Source organism: Ciconia boyciana, chromosome 1, assembly GCF_034638445.1.
Source record: "Ciconia boyciana chromosome 1, ASM3463844v1, whole genome shotgun sequence".
Lineage (NCBI taxonomy): Eukaryota > Metazoa > Chordata > Aves > Ciconiiformes > Ciconiidae > Ciconia > Ciconia boyciana.
Window position 1 is genome coordinate 147,542,831 of NC_132934.1, and position 19,385 is coordinate 147,562,215.

The window sequence follows — 19,385 nt, forward strand, 5'->3', positions numbered from 1 at the left end:
GACAGAGAGCTTCCACACTGAGTTTTATATAGTCAGTGGGTGTAGCAAGAGCAGGCTGCTCTTCAATGAATTAGTGATTTGTCAACATGCCAGCCAATTCAATCTGGCATAGCTTTTACAGGAACATTTCTTTGTTTCAGCTATGTAAGGTGAAAAAGTAAGTTCTACACTTCCCCTAAAATCAGTTCAGATGCTTTATGTGATCCATGAAATTGTGGTATCAAGTAAATCAGTATCCAGTAAGTCATGACAATACCTGCACTGACCCGCACTTCACTCCCACAGAGATGTATGCAACATGTTTTTTTTTAGACCATGCTTGATCCATAATATCTAAGTACCTTACAAGCTATCACATTTGCAGTATCACCTGATCAAATAGTCATCTTTGTCCCTCACAAATAGATATCCTTTTAAATTAAAATCCTGCTATGCAAGTGGCAGACTATGTGGCAGACTAAATTATTTCCAATGTCAGTCAAAAAAAAGAAAGACTGAATTCCTCTAGTAAGTCAAAAGAAGTTCTTACTACACTAGCACTTAAGTAATTTGCAACTTTATCTTAAAGCTGACACTTTTTTTGACAAAGGCTAGATTTCCTATTTTGCATGGGTTTTGCAAAATGTAACTGTAAATACAATTACCCAATACTGTGATACAAAATCCTGCTCTCACTGCACTGTACAATCATTCAGCATCCACATAAAGATGCACAGACAAGAAATACATAGTGGCATTTACTGAGGAAATACAAACATTGCTTCCATTGCCCTTTGGAAGTGACTCCAGAGCTCAGAAGATATTCATGAGGCATAAATCAAGCACTACATTCTCAAATGTCCGACTGAGGAGAGGCAAGCAGAGGAATTGTCAAACCAATCAGACAGGCATGGCCAAAAAAGCTCTGTCCACACAAGAGATATATTAAAGATGTCCAGAAACCACCTGTGACACTTAGGCTTATAAAAATAGCAAAACATTGTAACAAGCTGGGGTAATTATTAAGCGTCAGAACCTGTACATAGGCACAAATCATAGCTATAACCAATGCCAAACAGTGAAGAGTAAAGAAGTTCTTCACAAAATTTGCCCCCAAAAATTAAATCACGAGTGTGCTTACAAATCAGATTCTGATTTTGTCTCAAAACTGCCTAAAAGCTGATATATGGTGTCCTTGAAATGTTACAATATATTACCATGGATGACTACTCCCCTTAAGCTAATTAGCTTCCTTGCTCTTAAGTGAAATTAAAACCTTTTATAAGCAAGTTATGATGAGTTATAAAATCTGAAACAGAAAAGTAATCAACCATGCAAATACAGAATAAAGCAGTATACTGTAAATGCTAACAACAGGCATGCTATAAATAAAAGCTCTGAAGAAAACTGCTCAAGGTCAAATTTTATCAGTCCTCTTTGAACACTTGATCCTGTGGGCCTTTTTAGTTACAGAGCTTGTAGCTATGCCTATTCATAAAGCTATTTTATTATTTTGAAGGTATTAGAGAATATGCAATTGTTTTATATTATTGTGGAATTAAAGACAGTAAATTAAGGTAGATTATTTACATATGAAAAATACATCCCACTAATCATGACAAAACATTTTCTGCTTCATGAAACAAACAAAAAAGGTCTTGTATCGAGATTTAGGAAAAAAAGTGGGCAAGTCATTCTTTTGTCCCTAATCTTGTTACTCAAATTGACAGGTCACTTCAGCAATCCCGTATTTCAATCTACCAAAACAATCCGGTAGAATTACTGTTTATTGCCCTTGTTTTCCACATAGAAATGTACTTATTGGGACTAGAAGTATTTTTAAAAATGCTTATTCAAGTAGCTTTCATTGTGAAGAACAGCATATTTTTGAGTGAAGGTTCTGCAGGTTTTTCCTAACTTTATTTTTTAAAATTAACCCAAGAATTATAATTACTTAATTTTTCATTGCAACTTGTTCACATTTTGCACTTCAAGGATCTGTATAAACAAATAATGTTTTTTGTTCTCTCCAATTCTAATGCACTAGCACAAGTCTGAAATGTTTGCTTTGAAACTTTCAGGACCTGATCCAATCTCAGTCCAGATACTTTTGTTTAAACATTCCTTTGCAGCAGGAGCTGAAGTTGTTTTCACTAAATTTTTAAAGCAATCTGAATATGATCCTTTGTAATATCAACTGGTAAAACCTTCCTATTTTGAAATGTACATTTCAGAATCAATTTACTTGTAGACATTCTTTTGAAAACCCCTTGCTTTCTCAGAGATTCCACACATACAAACACAGCAGAAAAATGGGAGGACAAAACAGATCAGACTCTGCGAAGCCGCTTCCCCCCCATTTTTTACATCTTTAATATAAATACACTAAAAATGCTCCATCTTATCAATCAAAATGGAAGCATGAAGTAGTACACCAGGCAGGTTTGGTTTTGGTTTCTTTTTTTTTTTCTAAAAAGCCACAGAATAAAACATTTTCCCAGAGGAGAAACAATCCTAAGCAATCAGAAAGCCAAAGAAGCCAAACTGAAGTTGTGACAACTGATGAATGATTTACTTAAGGTGTATTTTAATAGCTGGATAGAGCAGCCAGGAACAGCTTTAAATGTCTCCAGATGCAATTGCTCACCTTTGCCTCCATACACAAATTGTTCAATACAGAAAGGTCACACTTTAGAAAGTTTCCTATACAGTTATAAAACCCACTATGAAACCACTCTCAGATCTCCACTGATGAGGGTTTACAGAGGGTCTAAACGTTCCTTTGGACACAAGGAATAAAAAGAATAATGTATCAGAAAATCCAGACACCCACGACTAAGGAGGTCAAGTCAACAGAAGCATATGGTGTTTTGTCTGTGCATTGGCTTCAGACAATAAGGATAATTAATTAAAACATGATTTGTTTGAGAAGAGTTATTGGCAGCACTTGAGCTGAAGGTCTTCTTTTAAAACAAAGAACAGCAAGCTACAGTGATGGAACAAAAATAAAGAAATCTCATATTTGCAATTTCTTTGTCCTGGTCTGACTGTTAACAAGCATTCACACTTCTTTGCCCAGTAAACAACACTGCCCAGGACCCTATGGATGAATATAATCCTCAGGGCTTTTGAGGTTCCAGCTATTTGGTTTTTATTTTATTCCCAGTGCTAAGAAGCACTGTCAACTTTGCTAGCATTCCTTCTTTAAAGGGAAAGTCATATAAAAAGGTCACTGAAATCATATGCTAAATCAGTTCCACAATAAGCAATCAGCACTTAACACATCTCTAGCCCTGAATAGAAACACTAAGGAATAAATAAAAGCTTCACAGATTCTATTGCCAAAATGCAAAGCTGTACAAGGAAAATTATTGCAACTTCTGTTGTAGACATACATATCACAAAGAGTTCAGTTTAAGAAATTAAGAAAAGAAGAGCTCAGCTGGGTATGCAATCCATTGAATTCATATAATTTGGACATTAACTCTTTACAGTGTCAGAACAACCTTCACCAAAACCCTCCACTTTGATATTTCTTATTTGTCTTGCACAAGACTCAAAGTGTACTACAGCGTAAAAGAAACTAGGAAGTGGTCAACAATAACGTCACAGTATTACCTCAAAAACAGGAACACAATTTCCAGTGACAGCTTTTACAAAGATCATTATGTCATGATTATTTTTTCAAACTAACTGCCAATTAAAAAGCCACACTACAACTCTGACTAAAATCTTATGGAGAAGATCTACTGCTCAAGCAAGCATGAAGGTCCCGTTTAGGCAAGCATTACAATCATAGCACTGAAACACACTTTACTTTTAAGATATAGGATAGGTCGATATCTAGCCTGCATTCTTGGCAACTCTGAAAGACTAAAGCACATTAGCTGAAAGAAAGCATTCCCACTGCATTTTTTTAACGCATTAAGATAAAACAATCTATTGTACATTTCTGCAGAAATGCGTGCATTAAGCATAAATGTTGCATACATTTATTGTGTTTGTTTCCATCATTTAGTTTAAATACTTTATTGCTACCAATAAACTAGAATATCTTCTTAAAACTACATAATAGCTAATTATGCTCATTTCTAACAAGACATATGAAAGAAGCCATAACTGCTTATGCTGATCCTAGCAGAGTGCGGCTTTATAATGTAACGATCAGCATCTCTGTGTGGTATTGTAATTTCAGCATTAAAAATAATACCAAAATCTAACCCTGGTAAAACACAATTCTTTCACATCTGTTAAAAGAGAAGAAGAGACAACCCCTTCACCTGAAATACTTACAGATTTGCTGACAGTGTAAACAAATGTAATTACCCTTTAGGTAATTCAAGCCCTTACAGTCAGTTTGACTACAAGTCATCTGTAAAATCTCATGTTTCTCCTCAGACCTCAATCAGATAGTATTTTCAGCTACTTCCTACAAGCAAACACATATACCTGTATTAAGATATCAAATAAAAACATTCATGCTATCTAGTGGTCTCAAATTCCTGGAGGGTTTTTTGGCTTTGGTTTGTTTGGTTTTTTTTTTTTTTTTAATGAAAAATATTTCTCTGCATACCACCTTTTTATAAGCTACTGAATTTCTAATTCAGTTTACTAAAATAGTGTTTTCTGCCATAACAGAATTCATGAAAGTAGGGTCTTTGGTTCTCCTTGTTATCGAATTGATAAGTTAAAACTAGAAAAGAGATTTGAAAGAGAAAACAAGTTTCCATAAAAGCTCACAGTAAAAACATTTTTATTGAAAATTTTTATTATCCAAACTAGGGTGTATAAACAGTAAACCAATTTTCCAAATCAATTTGGTAATCATTCAAGCTTCCTCTAATCCTGTCACTCACATCTTGCAAACAGCCAGTCATCAACTGAACCTGTATTCTACACTTTTAGAAAATCTTTTACATATTTGAGGCCCCCACATCAACTTCCTGCTTTAACAGTTACAGCTATATTTTAAGATTAAAGAGACAAAGTTTTAGTCAAAGGTTACACATATTATTCCTTGTATTCATGATGTACTACACATAAGAAAATTCAAAAAACTGACTGATCTGAAACCAACTTACTTTTTTCCCTTCTCCAGCTCTTGTTACACCAGTAAACTGTGTTGCTAACATAACACAACATTAACTATACAGCTGGAACCAAAGCCAGCCAGTGCCTCCCATAGTGCCTAGTGCTGAGGGACCTTCTGATTCAAAGCATAAAATAAAAGATTCTTGGTTAAAAATTGAGAATAAGGTGCAAGTTTAGTACTTTTCGTTTGGGAAGCACCCAAGCGTCTTAAATAATAACCATAATTCAGGGAATATTGATGACAGACTTAAATTCTAGTTAGGAGGAGCATTATAATGCACACAGCTAGGTCTGCATTTGAAAAAAAAAATCAACACAGAATCAGGTATGGTTTAGAGATGACCATCATGCTAATCAATAAGCAATTGTGAGCACTGGTGTATCTCAAGCCTGCAATTATGGCATTACACCCATTCAAAATTCAACCCTAGCTAGACACCTGAAACTAGCTGAATCTCAACTCTCACATGGTCTCTATGTATCATATTTGTTTTGTCATCATTTCACAGACAACTTTCAAATGAATAAAAAGAAAATGAGTAAAAGGTTAAAAAAAATCAAGGGGGGGGGGGGCAGGATGAACAAACATGTTTGTTTATGTCATATGCAAATGCCAGAACAAATAATATACTTTAACAGATCAGAATTTCAATCATGGCAAATGAAGCCGTAAACAGGAAAAGAATGGTCTAGAACCAGCAACAAACATGTTTTCACAAGGTTAGAGAAGGCACTACTTGGTTTCTAGTTAGACTTGACTAAGACCATTGGAATACATCACATGGTACAAGAAGCTGACATTTTTAATTTTTTTTGTGAGAAGTACAGAGTCTCCAAAACACTCAGTGCAGAAAATTAATATTTTTGTTTAACATTCCCAAATCACTGTGTTAATTACATATTTTTAATTATTTTCCCATTACACTACTCTTCATCAATATTATTGAACATTAATTTGTGATGCTACAACACCACAGGGAAATGTGGTTCCATTTGTATTTCAAATGGGTTAAGGTTTCTGAGTAGAATTATAACTTTCATCTTAATCCCTTCTGTAACAAGGAAGCAAAGACTTTGTGGAAGAACTAGCACAGTGTAGGATTATTCCCACAGAAGAAGAGATCCAAGAAGCATCATGTGGCTATAAACCACATCTTAATAAAGATGAATTGAAATAAAATATATTTTGATTTTCCCCTTACAGGAAAGGCTTTGGTTTTTGCTAAAGATTCTTCAAAAAACTTTTTGCATTACAGAAATTATATGTAAAATTCCATTTTTACATTTGAAAGGCGCAAATCAATACAGCCATAGGATAGAAGTTTCTATTAAGTGTCCCACTACTTTTATGCCATTATTGCAGTATATAAATCAATCTGCTATAAAGCTTTTTTTGAGAATGAAGGGTAGAGTCAACTGCATCAGCCACCAACTCTACAGTTTCACTTAAATACCACAAATGGCAACACCTCCTTTATCTTAACATCTTAACTATCTTAAGCCTCCTACATTTAATTTCCATTTGTAAAATGCATCTATAACATCTCAATAAACAACACAGCACAGAAGCCATTAATGCCTTTTTCCTCTATGGCACATTTAACAACAACAGTAAACATGTACAGTAGGTAAGAGGCACCACAAGACCAGATACAGATAAAAGCAAACAGCTTAAGCACAGACTCTTGCCAGACACAGAAGGCTATTCTCCACTAATTCAAAAGAGGACCAAGTACAAAAATACACCCGTGAACACAATCAAAAGTAGTTTGTTCTATACTTTGAAGTAGGATTAAACCAGCAGTATCATGAAGAATCAAAAACTAATATATACAATTTATGTGTAAATGTCTGCTTGAGTTTTATTTAAAACAGCTCTCTTACCTGGCACTCTGGTAATTTTGCGTGCCTAGTGAGAGCCAAGATTGTGGGGCAGGCAGGGAACACCCAAACCCGAACATAGGTACTCCATCCACGCAAGTTTCACAGATTTGTTTTCCTACAGCTGTTTCCACCCCTTCTCACTTACAGGGACTTCTATCCCAGTGGCCCCAGCTCTTCCCCAAGACTCCTGTCCACACCCCAGGACCCTCCATTCCTCTGCTACTATAACCCCAGCCAGCAGAACCAGCATTCACATTGGCACACAACTCTTCACACTGTCCCCCGTGTATGTCTTCCCATACACATACTTCCTCCATGCATTAACAGCATCTGCCTTTAACCACTAGCAAAAGACAGCAGTGCTGCAGCAGACAGAGCTCTGTGCCCATTGCATGGTCAGCGGGAATGTGAGCAGTGGCTGCCCAGCTAGCAAAGCCCAACACTGCTGCTGAGCTCCAGGTCTTCCCTCCATAAGGCCAAGTGGAAGCTCTGTCCTCGTCCTGACAGCCTGTTTCCTCAAAATTTACAGGAATACAGTGTTAATGACAACACCAAATTTGAACCAAGTGAGTAGGACAGACTAAAAAAAATACTATGAAGGAGTGACAGAGGGAAAAAGAGGATACAGCGGCATGTCTTAAGGCAAAAGAAGCTGCAGTGACATTTCAACTTTTGAAAAAAGTTAACCACAGCCATCCTACTTTCATTATCTGAGTCATTAGTTTATCATTACGACTGCACCAGAGAACAACTTAAAGCCATTGGTACTAAATATACAAACATACTGTGAATGTCCTAGCATCAATTTTTTTCCTGCATAAGGACAAACTCTTAACTTCACCCAATTCAAATCTTTGATCACTGCAATCTACGCATAGCTAAAATACCACAAAACCCGATGCAACTCATCTCTGGATCCTCAAAATACAAGAGAAAGAGAAAAGTCTTCCATTCAGTTATAGCTCATTCCAAGTTAAAAATTTTATCAAACCAAGTTAAATACAGTTAGGTTTAAAGCAACATATTACAAATACAGGGCCTAGCATTAGTCTCTTTTTCAGTGTCTCCGTATACTATAAAATTGCACATTTATTGTATACAGCTGCCTTCTCAGTAAAGCAGTGTGGAGGAGAACAAGGAAAAATGAGCCCTGACCTAAAAAGGTCATCTCTACCTATGAATGTGTGTGTCCCATTTACATCAGAAAAGAAAACAGTTATTCTACCATCACATGTCTACACATGGGAGTTTCAGAAAGGTCTCCCCTGTGTCTATCTGGAGCATCCCTGATCAACAGATACATTTGCACAAAGTGAAAATGTTTAACCCTGACACTTCCACCCAAACAAACTCTACAACACATGCACCTCTGTACATCCTCCAGAATGCAACTCACAGCACATATGCCAACCAACCAGGCAGTAACTGAGTGGTTGATCCCTCTCAGACATCCCAAAAGCATGTGGACTATTGCATAATTGCTCAGCAACTACTTATCATAAATATGAACTTACATGAAACTTCCCAAAGGTGTCACTTACTGTGCACACTTAAACAATCTCTGTGTACACAATTGGGATTTCTGGTCATGCAGTAACCTGGTCAGCAACATGATGCCTGTGCAGCAGCATCCACCCATCCGGGGCTAACAGGCTCTGCAGCTGAAGGATTTCTGCCCAGGCAAGATTTCCATGAAGAAAAAGAAGTCATGTCCAGGAAAACCCAGGTGAAAATGCAAGAATCATCATATTATATGCTTACACACTGTTGAACATTCAGGGTTCAGATTTTGAGAGTTAAGATGCTGTATATTCTCAGATGGATTAACTCAGCTACAGACCAATGCATCAAGGAAACAAAGCACACAGGACAGTAGAGCTATGACACAGAAAGAAAAAGCCACCATTCAGTTCTGACAACCTGAAAGCTTCTGAAAAACTTCAATATCATTTGTTTCTACCACAGAATTGTCAATAACTCTGTGAGTTTCTGTACACGTAAATCATGACACTCTTACTTTAAACCATTCCTTTCCCTCCCCTCAGAAAGCAACAAAACATACACATACAAGCCAGGAACTACAGCAAGAAAAGCTAGCTTCCTAAGTTAAAATGAGATTATTAATGGTAGATCCACAGTCAAATGTTCAGCATTTTAATACATTAGAAAAAAATTCATCTATCAAAAGATAACTGGTCAGAAGAGTGCTACCACCTCACAATTAACAACGCTATTCTCAGAGATGAAACTTTTAGAAGTTCTTATTAGCTTGAGCACAAAATTCAAGCACTGCAGAATTTTGATTATTGTTTCCACACGTGCTAGTGGGTTGAGGTTGCTGATGCTCCTTGTTTCTTTGTGCCTTGACAACTGTTCTGAACGAGCTCTGTTTCCAGTATCATATTCTAACTTGTCCTGCTTGCAAACAACTCGGGATCAAAGCTTCACCATGCTCCCACATTGCTGCAAATTAACAACCACCTTGGAAGTCAAATGTGATCCCAACAGTACCTCTACAGTTTGTCTCTAGGGGCTGTGCAACTAAGTATGGGGGCTGTTTATTTGCACAACTACTTTACTAGTAATTTGTAATAGAAAAAAGATTTAGTTCAGCCCATCTCTGAACTGTCTGAGGAAATGTACATGTTCATGGTGTTGATATGTAAGACCATGATGTATCTGCGGGCTACAATAGCAACATTTATGCTTGATAAGCATAGGAAACTTTTAAATTATTTTTGAGCATAAGATAGTAAAATTATATACTGCCACAAGCAAAAATAGGGTTTCTGTTGTTTACTGTTAGATAGATGGGTGGCACATCCATGGGAAGCATCCACAGGAATAGACAGAAAGCTGCATGAAAGCCAAGGAGACAACCAGAAAAGCAGCTGGAAGCACAGCTCTAAAAGACTGTCTAGAGTAATTGCTTTTTAGGCAGAGACTAGCTGGAATAAAGCCTTGCACTGTGAGCAAGGAAACCACTTTCTATTCACTTTCTGCCATGTTCAGGAAAACAAAACATAGTACATTATAAACAAAACTTAAAGACTTACCAGTGTCTCATCCTAAAAAGAAACAACTTATAGGATTCTATTTCCTAAAGGTTGTATCAATAATGAAAAAAGCTTTTTTGCTATCCAGGCAGCAAATAAAGTCATGATTACACAGCAGGAATAAGGTTACTGCATAAGATACTACTCTAAACCATGGGGGCGGGGGAAATCACACTTGAAAATAAAAACAAGTCACTTCGAGATTTTTCTAACACAATATTTTCATGGTTCCTAGCTATAGAAAGGGCTGTGGACCTTAACAATAAAAGGTTACGTGAATCTGCTAAAATACAAACAAACATTTTATGTATTTTAAGGAATCAAATTTTACGATAATGAAGGGCAACTCTCACATATCTCATGCAAACATCAATATTATTTAGTAATGAAATGCACTGGCATGTCACTCTTGGCACAAGACGAGATAAACTTGGCAAAGTTCAAGAATACCAGTATAACTTAGGTTAGAAGGGTCTTCTAGGGGTCATCTAGTCCAACCCCCTGCTCAAAACTAATTTCAACAAGATAGTTCAAAGTTAGATCATTCCTGCCAGCTGTAGGTCTTCCCTACCTGAGACTTATTTTGGGAGCGTCATATTGACTTTAAAAACCAGTGTAACTCACTCTTTTTGTGCTAGCCTAAATCTCTATTGGTACCAAACATGGTATTGGTGTCTTTTACTTGTCATCGTTGGTTTAACTTGTTCTTGAAAATGCCTACATGGAAATTCTTTACCCCTCCCAACAATCTACTCCAGTATGTAACTGTACTTGCCATTACAAAACTTTTTCCACTACCTAACCTTGCTCTCCATTTCAATTTCAGTCCCTTATACCCTGTTATTCACTATGGCCACAAGCAATAGATGATGACTTTTTTTTTTTTCAAGAACTTTTAAAATATTTGAAAATTATCTTCCCATCTCTCTTCTCACACCTTTCCTTTAAGCTAAGCAATGTCAGGACACTGACCCTTCCCTTACAGTGTAGATTTTCTAGAACTTTGATCATACATTGCTCCTTTGAACCCCACCTAATGAATCTATTTCCTTTGCAGTGCACCATCCCGAAGTAGACACAGTGCCAAGCAGAGCAGAAAGAAGACTTCCTGTGTCTTGCTGGAGTAGTAGACTTCATACTTCTCTACTTCCTTAACACACCTTTTCTGTTCAATTTATTTTGTTTTCTGCAATAACGTCATGACTCACATTTAGCATGAGATTTACAGTAAACTGCCATTCCTAACTAGAATCCTAACATCAAATTTCTTCTCCATTCTTTATGTATACATTTGATTTTCTTCTGCTTTACTGCACCCCATGTTTTATTTGGGGCATTTTCACCTACCTTCAACCCTTCACTCACCCCCCCTTCCTGACTAGGTCTCCAATTTGCATAAGTTATTTTGAACTTCAGTCTCTCTGCCTGCCTTCGCTGCTCCTCCCAGCATGGTGCTGTTTGAAATTTAGTAAGAAATCTCTCCCTCATCACCCAGATTCACTAAGGAAAATATCAACCACCACCAAAACCAGGACAGATCATTGCGAAGCCCCCCTTGCTCACTGTTAAAAATGTGACCTTGTATCTATTGTAACTACTCTAGGAAGATGAATTATTAACAAGACGACAAATACATGCTGGCTTACAATCCACTGCAAAGGTTTCTTAGTAGATACATTCATAGATGCATTCATAGATACATCTCTTACAGTAGAGCTGTGAGGGTTAGAGCTGCTCAGGAAGCTGGGTCACACACAACTTTCTTTCCTGGGTTGGCTAAATTAGTCATATGATAGTCTCTGCATGAGAGCAGCAACCAGAATTTTGGAGAAGTCATGCAAGCACAGACAACTTGGGCTGAAGAAGTATTAAGAGAAGCCAGACAGAGCAAAAGTATTGCCTTTCCTCGACTCTGAGGGCTGGGCCACAATCAAGAGCAGTACCTCAAAATGTTGGCTGAGTCTGCTCACATTAAATGCTCTGGTAGCGACCTAGTTTTAGAATACCATAAACTGTCAAGCTAACCTAACTAGCAGGTTACAAAAAAAGCAAGGGGACAGGGCAGTGCTGCAAAAGCCCCTTTGGCTGTGATCCTTTCCACTGCAGCTCACCAAAATCACTGGTGTCAGAGAAGGTCTGCTGCATCAGGCACAAGACAGACACAAAGATACTGCAGACTTAAACACTGCCCACCTGAACACCTGGGATATATACCTCTTCTGCTCGATTCACTTGGGACAGCATGTTCGCTACCTGCACAGGACTCTCAGTAACCATTCCAAACCTATATTCCTGATTGGCCTTAATGAAATTCAACTCCTATTTTTAATATCAATAAGCTACATGCCAATTTGTCAGTTTTGGAAACCAAGCTTGAAGCGTATTTTAAACAAAGACAGGAGTAATGTTCATGTGCTGGTGTTAAAAAGAAAGAAGAAACTCCTATTTCCTTTAATTTCAGCTCCTGGAAGATCTGCAACAGAATTTCCAAAGGAAACCAACACTTCCCTTCTATTTAACAGAAAAGAAAAAGACCTCTCTTCTCCCCCAAACAAGCTGACTGGCATAAATTGTTATATGCACTTTCTACTTTAGCATCCCATCCCTTCCCTTCCCCTGCCTCCACTCTTCCCAGTTTGTAGTCCATTTAATTTTTTCGGTTGGTCGGTCTTAATTCACATCAGTGGGAAATTGGCATATAACTCTGAAAATCAGAATGTGTGGCCAAAAGACTGTAATCAGCATTTACTCCAATAATAGTTTCTGTTAGGATCAAAGCATAAACTAAGGTAGGTTATGGTTGCAAAATACTAACACGTATCTCTCAGATTTCTGATCTATTTTTAAAGAAAATATTTGCATAACCACTACCAAGGGGAAAAAAAAAAATTATATATCTCTCTCTCTCCTGTCCTCCTTGCCCCGTTTCCTCCGTGGTTCTGTAGGACTGTTCTCCCTTTGGGAACTAAAATTCCTGGTTCTTACTCCAAAATTTTCCACCATTGGCTGAGGCCTTTTGTTTTAGTCTCAGTTAGGTTTTCTTATGCTTGTTAAGTTTAGATATTTTTCAGCACTTATGATTATTGTGGCTGACAAACAGTGCGGTAATTCTAATTTTGGAATTTTCTAATGAAAACAGCCAGAGGAGAAAGATGATAACAGTTTTATTATACAGCCCAGGCCATCTTCTCTCCAAATGAGAGAAAACATCATGCTTAAAACAAAACAGTAGCTCCAACCATCATTACTTAAGTATGAGTGAACATTCAGCAAACTAGGAAGCTAGTTAAATATCTCAAAAGTAAAAGTCCTCTTGGAGGTCCTTCCACGTGAATTTAAATCAGTGTACCAAAATAAGCCACCCTCATACAGTGAGGAGATCCTACAGTTACGACAACACCATTGGATAAACTGAAAAAGATAAGTTTTTTCAAGTGATTCTTCAACGTTAAACAATAATGTTTTACATGGGAAAAAGATGACATACACTACTAGTTACAGATTGCTCTGAAAACTACATAGTTTAGACAATCCTGAAGGGTTAAGTTGCATCAGATTTTCAACCACACATATTCCATACAGGTCCTCCTCACCACTTCAAGTAGCCAAATGCCTTCTAAACGTGACACAAGACACTGCCAACTACTATCTATCACCAAGAACAAAACACGCATACTTTAAACAAAAAAATGCCTTTTTTTTTTTGTAATCAAAGGCAGCAGGTTCAGAGTAGGACTTTAACATGGGAAGCAATTTGACGAATGCTTTGCTGAGGAGTTTCATCCTACCCTGCCTGGCCCAATTCAGTAAAGTTATTTACCTTCCTTACCAATTTCCATGCTGGTGACAGGCATCAGGAAGGTTGTTGACCCAAGAAGAAGAAGTTCTTGAGCATTATGGAGCATAATGATCTTCCTGGCACATTATGTACTCAGACCACTAGTCATGTTAAAGATCAAAGCATCAAGACTACACTCTCTACATAGTGCACAACAGCTTTGATGTAATTTTTGTGACTGGTGTAATAGGTATGCAGCACTGTTTTGTACTGGTTAGATCTTCTTAAGAGTAGTGCCTTTAAGATAAAAAAACACTGCCTTTCTGTAACTCACAAATGAGGTGGTGAAGACCTGTGACCCTCAGCTGGTCAGTAGTACCAAAAAGCACGATTCAGTCAAAAGAGATGGTGTTAAGCATAAAGTTATCACTTGCATAAGAACTCAGTCTTAGGAGGAATTCAAGGACATCTTACACTGAACTGACTAACTGTGAATGTGAAATGACTGCAGATCCTTTAAAACTGCTCCTTCTGTGCACCAAAATAATCTGCATTTTGGTAAGATTTGATTTCCAACAACTACTTCATTTGTGCTAACCATAGCACATTTTTAACTCTTAGAAAGCAGTCTTACAACTCTTGTTCATGAATCCCACAGGAGAGGTCTTTCCCAGGTGTATTCAGGGCTTGTACTGCTTCCTTACAACTCCAGTGCTTCTAGACATTGCATGGGGTCCAGAAAATGACAAAGATCTTGGCTTAATTTTGAAGACTCTCTCCAACGACCAGAGGTATTTCAGTCAACCTTCTTCAAACACAGTTAACTTTAAAAGCAAAACCATGTAATTAGCCATTTCATCCAGATAGCAACATCTGCCCCATGAAAGGTTATTTACATCATCAGAACACTGGGTAAGCTAAAGACATGCTGTTTCCAGTGATGACACTTCAGACAGAGTATTTCCTTCAACTCCTGACAACTTTTCAGCATATCCTTAAAGTTTGTAAAGCACTGTTCTGCAGAGACAAATTTTTGCACTTTAAACTAGTACCAACATCTGTATCACTTTGAAGTGTCTAAATCCTATCCTGCATAGACTGGGACTAGGTATACTTACTAGAAGACGACATGATGTACAAAAATATCACATAATCCCAGTCTTATTGCTATTCTACAAATAGTTCTGCATTTTAAGTGACAATTATCCGAGATCTTAGTTCCTCAATTAAAATTAATCACTTGAAGACTGGATTAGGGTTGTTAGAAACAAGGCACTATGCTTCTGCTTTTAAAAAGCAAAATTTTAGTTATCACTGAGAAGCTAGCAATTTGGGGTTTTGCTTTTTCTTTTAAAAAATGTAAATAGTATTTTCTTTCCAAGTGTGGATTTACTTTGCTGTCCAAAGACTGACAAATACCTACATGAATCTAGTGCATGCTGTATAAATGTAATAAATAACAAAAGATGATGATCAGAGTATGTGACACCCCATAGCCTTTCAGAGAATGGGAACAGGAAGCACTATATTTGCTTCTAATTGAGCCACTCAATTTGTAATGAAAATGTTATCAACTAATTAAGATACCATCCCACAAGGCTTACTAAATAAACATAAAATGATATCAAACTTGAAAAAAAAATTCTTAATAAATACATATCATCAGTTTCTGAACCTCTTCCATTGGTGCAGAATTGTCTCTGATTGAAAACGTGGTACTAAATGAACTCAAATCTGTTGGTTTTAGACAATCTATGCAAATTAATAAAATGCTAAAAGTAAGTTAAAAAGTAAAATGAAATTTAAAAAACAATATTCTATGTATAAATTTCTCTTGAAGCAGCACTTTAAGAGCAAATTATCTAGACTGTAGTTTCATAACTGTGATTTATGATTAATTAACACACTACTGATGCCCTGTTACGCTGATTTTTATTTAACAAATTACCATCTTAATGCTCAACAGCAAGATCTGGAAGATAAATGAAGAACTTTTATACCAACATTAACAAAGTATTGATTCTAAGCACTCAGATGGAAAAAAAAAAAAGTATTAAAAAATTGAGCAGTCTGACCAACAAAAGCTTAAATTGTCACCAAGTGCTATATATACTAGTACTCTCCAAATAGCAGATTTTTGTTTGTTTCTTCTACTGGAGACTTTTCTTTGTGTTATGCTTTGACAAGAGAACAAGACTTGTAAATCATATGTCAAGTGAGAAAGAAAAAAAGCATGAGAAAGAATTTCACAGATATGTATCTTTGCTGAAGTGAAAGCAAAATTCTTGTGCGGTTCTTCAGCAAGAAATGAATCAGTAACATAAAAATCTAACTAGAGAATGTGGTATTAGCCAGAATGAGGAAAATACTACTTACAGTGCTATTCAAATATCCTTTTCTTGTCTACGCTTTTGTTGTCCAATTAAAAGATCTATATATTACTACAACCTGGAGAACCTGACATTTTTCCTGCTGCTTACATTCAGAAGGCTAGCCTACTGACCAACTGCTACAGCAGAGATCACACCACAAAGCATCTGCTTCTCCGACAAGTGCCCAATGGGGAAAAAAAAAATAAATTCAATATGCCACAGAACTCATCTGCTTCTTTTATACTTAAATAAGGGTTACAAGTTGGCTGTGCTACAACAGACAGTATTCCTGGAAGACCTCAGCTTCCTCTTATTGGACCTGAGGTACAACTGACGATAATATTCTCAGCAGAACAGCCAGAACAAACCGTGTAGCAATCTCACTTAAGACAGAATATGTGTTTCAAAATTACTTGCTCTTTGAAGGACATAGTAGACTATGTTTCAAGAGATCAGATGTTTATAAAGGAAAAAAAAAAAACAACCCCAAACCAAAACCTTTCTTCTTCTAGAAACCATTGCTGAACAAGTTTGTTTGCTTTACTGAAGGACAAAACCAAAATCTCTTACCTGCTGTAAACAGTCCTGAAACTAAGAAAAACTGAATTTTCCAAGGTTCACATGGAGTGCAATAAGATCAACAAAGATATATAAAAAAGTAAAAGTCTATTACACACAATAGTTACTTGACTATTTCATGAGATTGCTCATGTTATTATAATAGATGTATTTGCCATTACCTGGTGAATTTGCTCATATTACTTTATTTCTTATATCATACTCTGACAAGAAATATTTTACATTTCCTTCAAAGACAGCAAGAAAAGTCTTTCAACAATGTTGATTGGCAGTTTGCCACTGCCATCACTGAATCATCAGGGAAGACAGAAAGCAGCACCAAAAATAACATTCTCCAGCCCGGTCCATTGGCCATATGTTACATGGAAAAAAAAAAAAAAAAGAAAAAAAACACAACAAAACACCAACCAGAGACCATATGTTTTTCCAACAACTATAAACCAGGAAAAAAAAAACAACACCAAAACACAACTATTCAGCCTGGACCAACCCCTTCCTCCGATGGCAGCATTTGTTTTACTTCAGATACATTTTTTTTCTTTTTAAATCAGGATCACTCTAAGTTAATTTTCCTGAATCTACTAGCAGGTGTTTATTCCTCACCAAGGCAATACCTTCTGGAGCAGAGCTAGACAACAAGCAATTTACAGATTGCTAACATACAGCAGCAGTGCACATGCCTGTACTATTCATTCCTCTGCCATACAGCCATGTGAAGGTCAATTTGGTTTCAGAGCCTTTTACTTACCTTTCCCATTTTGCCATGCAGTATACCAGGACAAACTGAGGAAAGTAGTGATGAAAACTAACACGGTGGCCACAGTTCCATTTCGGAGCCTCATCTCATTTCAGCATCACACTTGTTTATGTTCTATTAGCGATGAGGACCTATCTCTTGGGCTTGTTGCAATGAAGTCAGCTGAAGTCCACCAGCAGCAGCTGGCCAACAGCAACACAAAATGTAGCTCTCACATATCAGAGGTATCATAAATCAATCCGTTCCAAGCTGTTGTAAGCTTTCTTATAGTTCTCATAAATTAAACTTCCCTTTATTCTTCTAGTCCTGTTTAAAGGAAACAAAATTTTAACAGATTATGCCAAAAATATTTACAGGAGTCCCCCATGTACCAAAATACAGTCATGAAATACTACTATACACTCATTACTGTGGCTTACATGCATCCCCCTCTCACTGCCTCAGCCTCAGCTCAGGGAATAGAACTTGTTAGATTAATTTGTCTGGTTTCTGTTAAGATTTCTTGTATCTGGAGGAGCCGTATTGCACGTGAATTTGGTTGTTAAAGGACAAACATACACATCACCAACATTACAATTTTATCATAAACTCAAGGCAAGATTACGTGTAACTCTGGCAGGTGATGAACTGATACAAGAGTTGTTTTCAGGAAGCCAGCAACTCAAGGCCCCACTCCTAAGTACTCACTTCGACAAAACCCCGCTGAAATCTGCGAGGCCTAATGTAACTGCAGCAGCAGAACCAGCCCCAGCAAATTGAAAGACCAGAGCTTTAAACAGCATTTACAAACCTACATCATTCATCTTCCTCTGCTCAGTGCAAGAGTATTTGATTCATCCACAACCATTTTTTTTTCCTAGCTTAGCTGCAGCTAAAGCACAGGCTACAGTCACACATACAGAGACTGCTCAATCTATACCAACTGGCAACAACCCAAAAGCCCCAGAAAATGCCATGATATGACCATATCATTCCTCTAGCTCTGTCACACAGGCACAAGGACAAAAAACAGGAATTACCTATGGTTCAGTTTTATCCCAGATGAAGGTTTCATATCCTGGGATTAGAAATCCTCAACTGGCCAAATACAGCTAGCATCTAACCACACTGTCCTAACTGAGCAAGACAAAGAGAGTAGGGAAATAAATTAACCAACTTTAAAAGACGGGGGGCAGATTTGTTCTTAAAGCACTAAATCATCCTTTACAGTAGCTCAAACATTAACATTTGATATTCTTTTAAGGCACTGCCAGTTTTTCCCCACTATAAACTACATCTGATACAAGTATGCTACCCAGCAATAAATAACTTGCTTTGAAATTTCCTTGGAAGCAATCTCTGTCACACTCTTGCCTGGGTGCATTTGGAACAGGGAAAAAATACTTTTTGTTATTACAGTACCAAGAGATTCCAGTCAAATCTGAACTACACTTCCCAAGCTTGTATTGCTGCGCACACTACCTTTACCATAGAGCTTGCAACACAAGACATAACCAACAGGCATGGTTAACAAATGAATGGAAGAGAGCAACAAAGTTGCAGAACTACATGCTCTTGCATTCAAATCTTGGTGACAACATCCAGGTTACACAAAGTGTTTACCTTTGGACTATGATTACCTCACATATAAAGCTAGTAACGTGCTTTGTTCAGAGGAACTTTACTCACAGATAGGTTTGTGGCTGTAAACATTAACTCAGAAATCACATAGTACCTATAAGGATGGGAACAAATGCAAGTACACAGGAAGCAGACAAAGTGGATAGTAAAATTCAGTGAGAAACAAAATAATGAACAGGAACAGAAGAACTGTGAAAGGCCTTACGATACAAGAAACCTGAATTTGACACAATGAAAGATAAAGACAAGTGAGAGACCTATAGAAAGCT

The 19,385-nt window shown here is 37.1% G+C and overlaps 1 protein-coding gene across 1 annotated transcript in view; it reads right to left on the reverse strand.

The window, feature by feature from the left end:
* The window catches only part of MGAT4A (alpha-1,3-mannosyl-glycoprotein 4-beta-N-acetylglucosaminyltransferase A), an 85,858-nt gene that overhangs the window by 63,773 nt on the left and 2,700 nt on the right, over nucleotides 1-19,385 (reverse strand). The window contains exon 2 of the mRNA XM_072849661.1: nucleotides 17,488-17,802. Coding sequence (XP_072705762.1) covers nucleotides 17,488-17,581 — 94 coding nt within the window. The 5' untranslated portion in view covers nucleotides 17,582-17,802. The remainder of the gene's footprint in view (nucleotides 1-17,487; nucleotides 17,803-19,385) is intronic.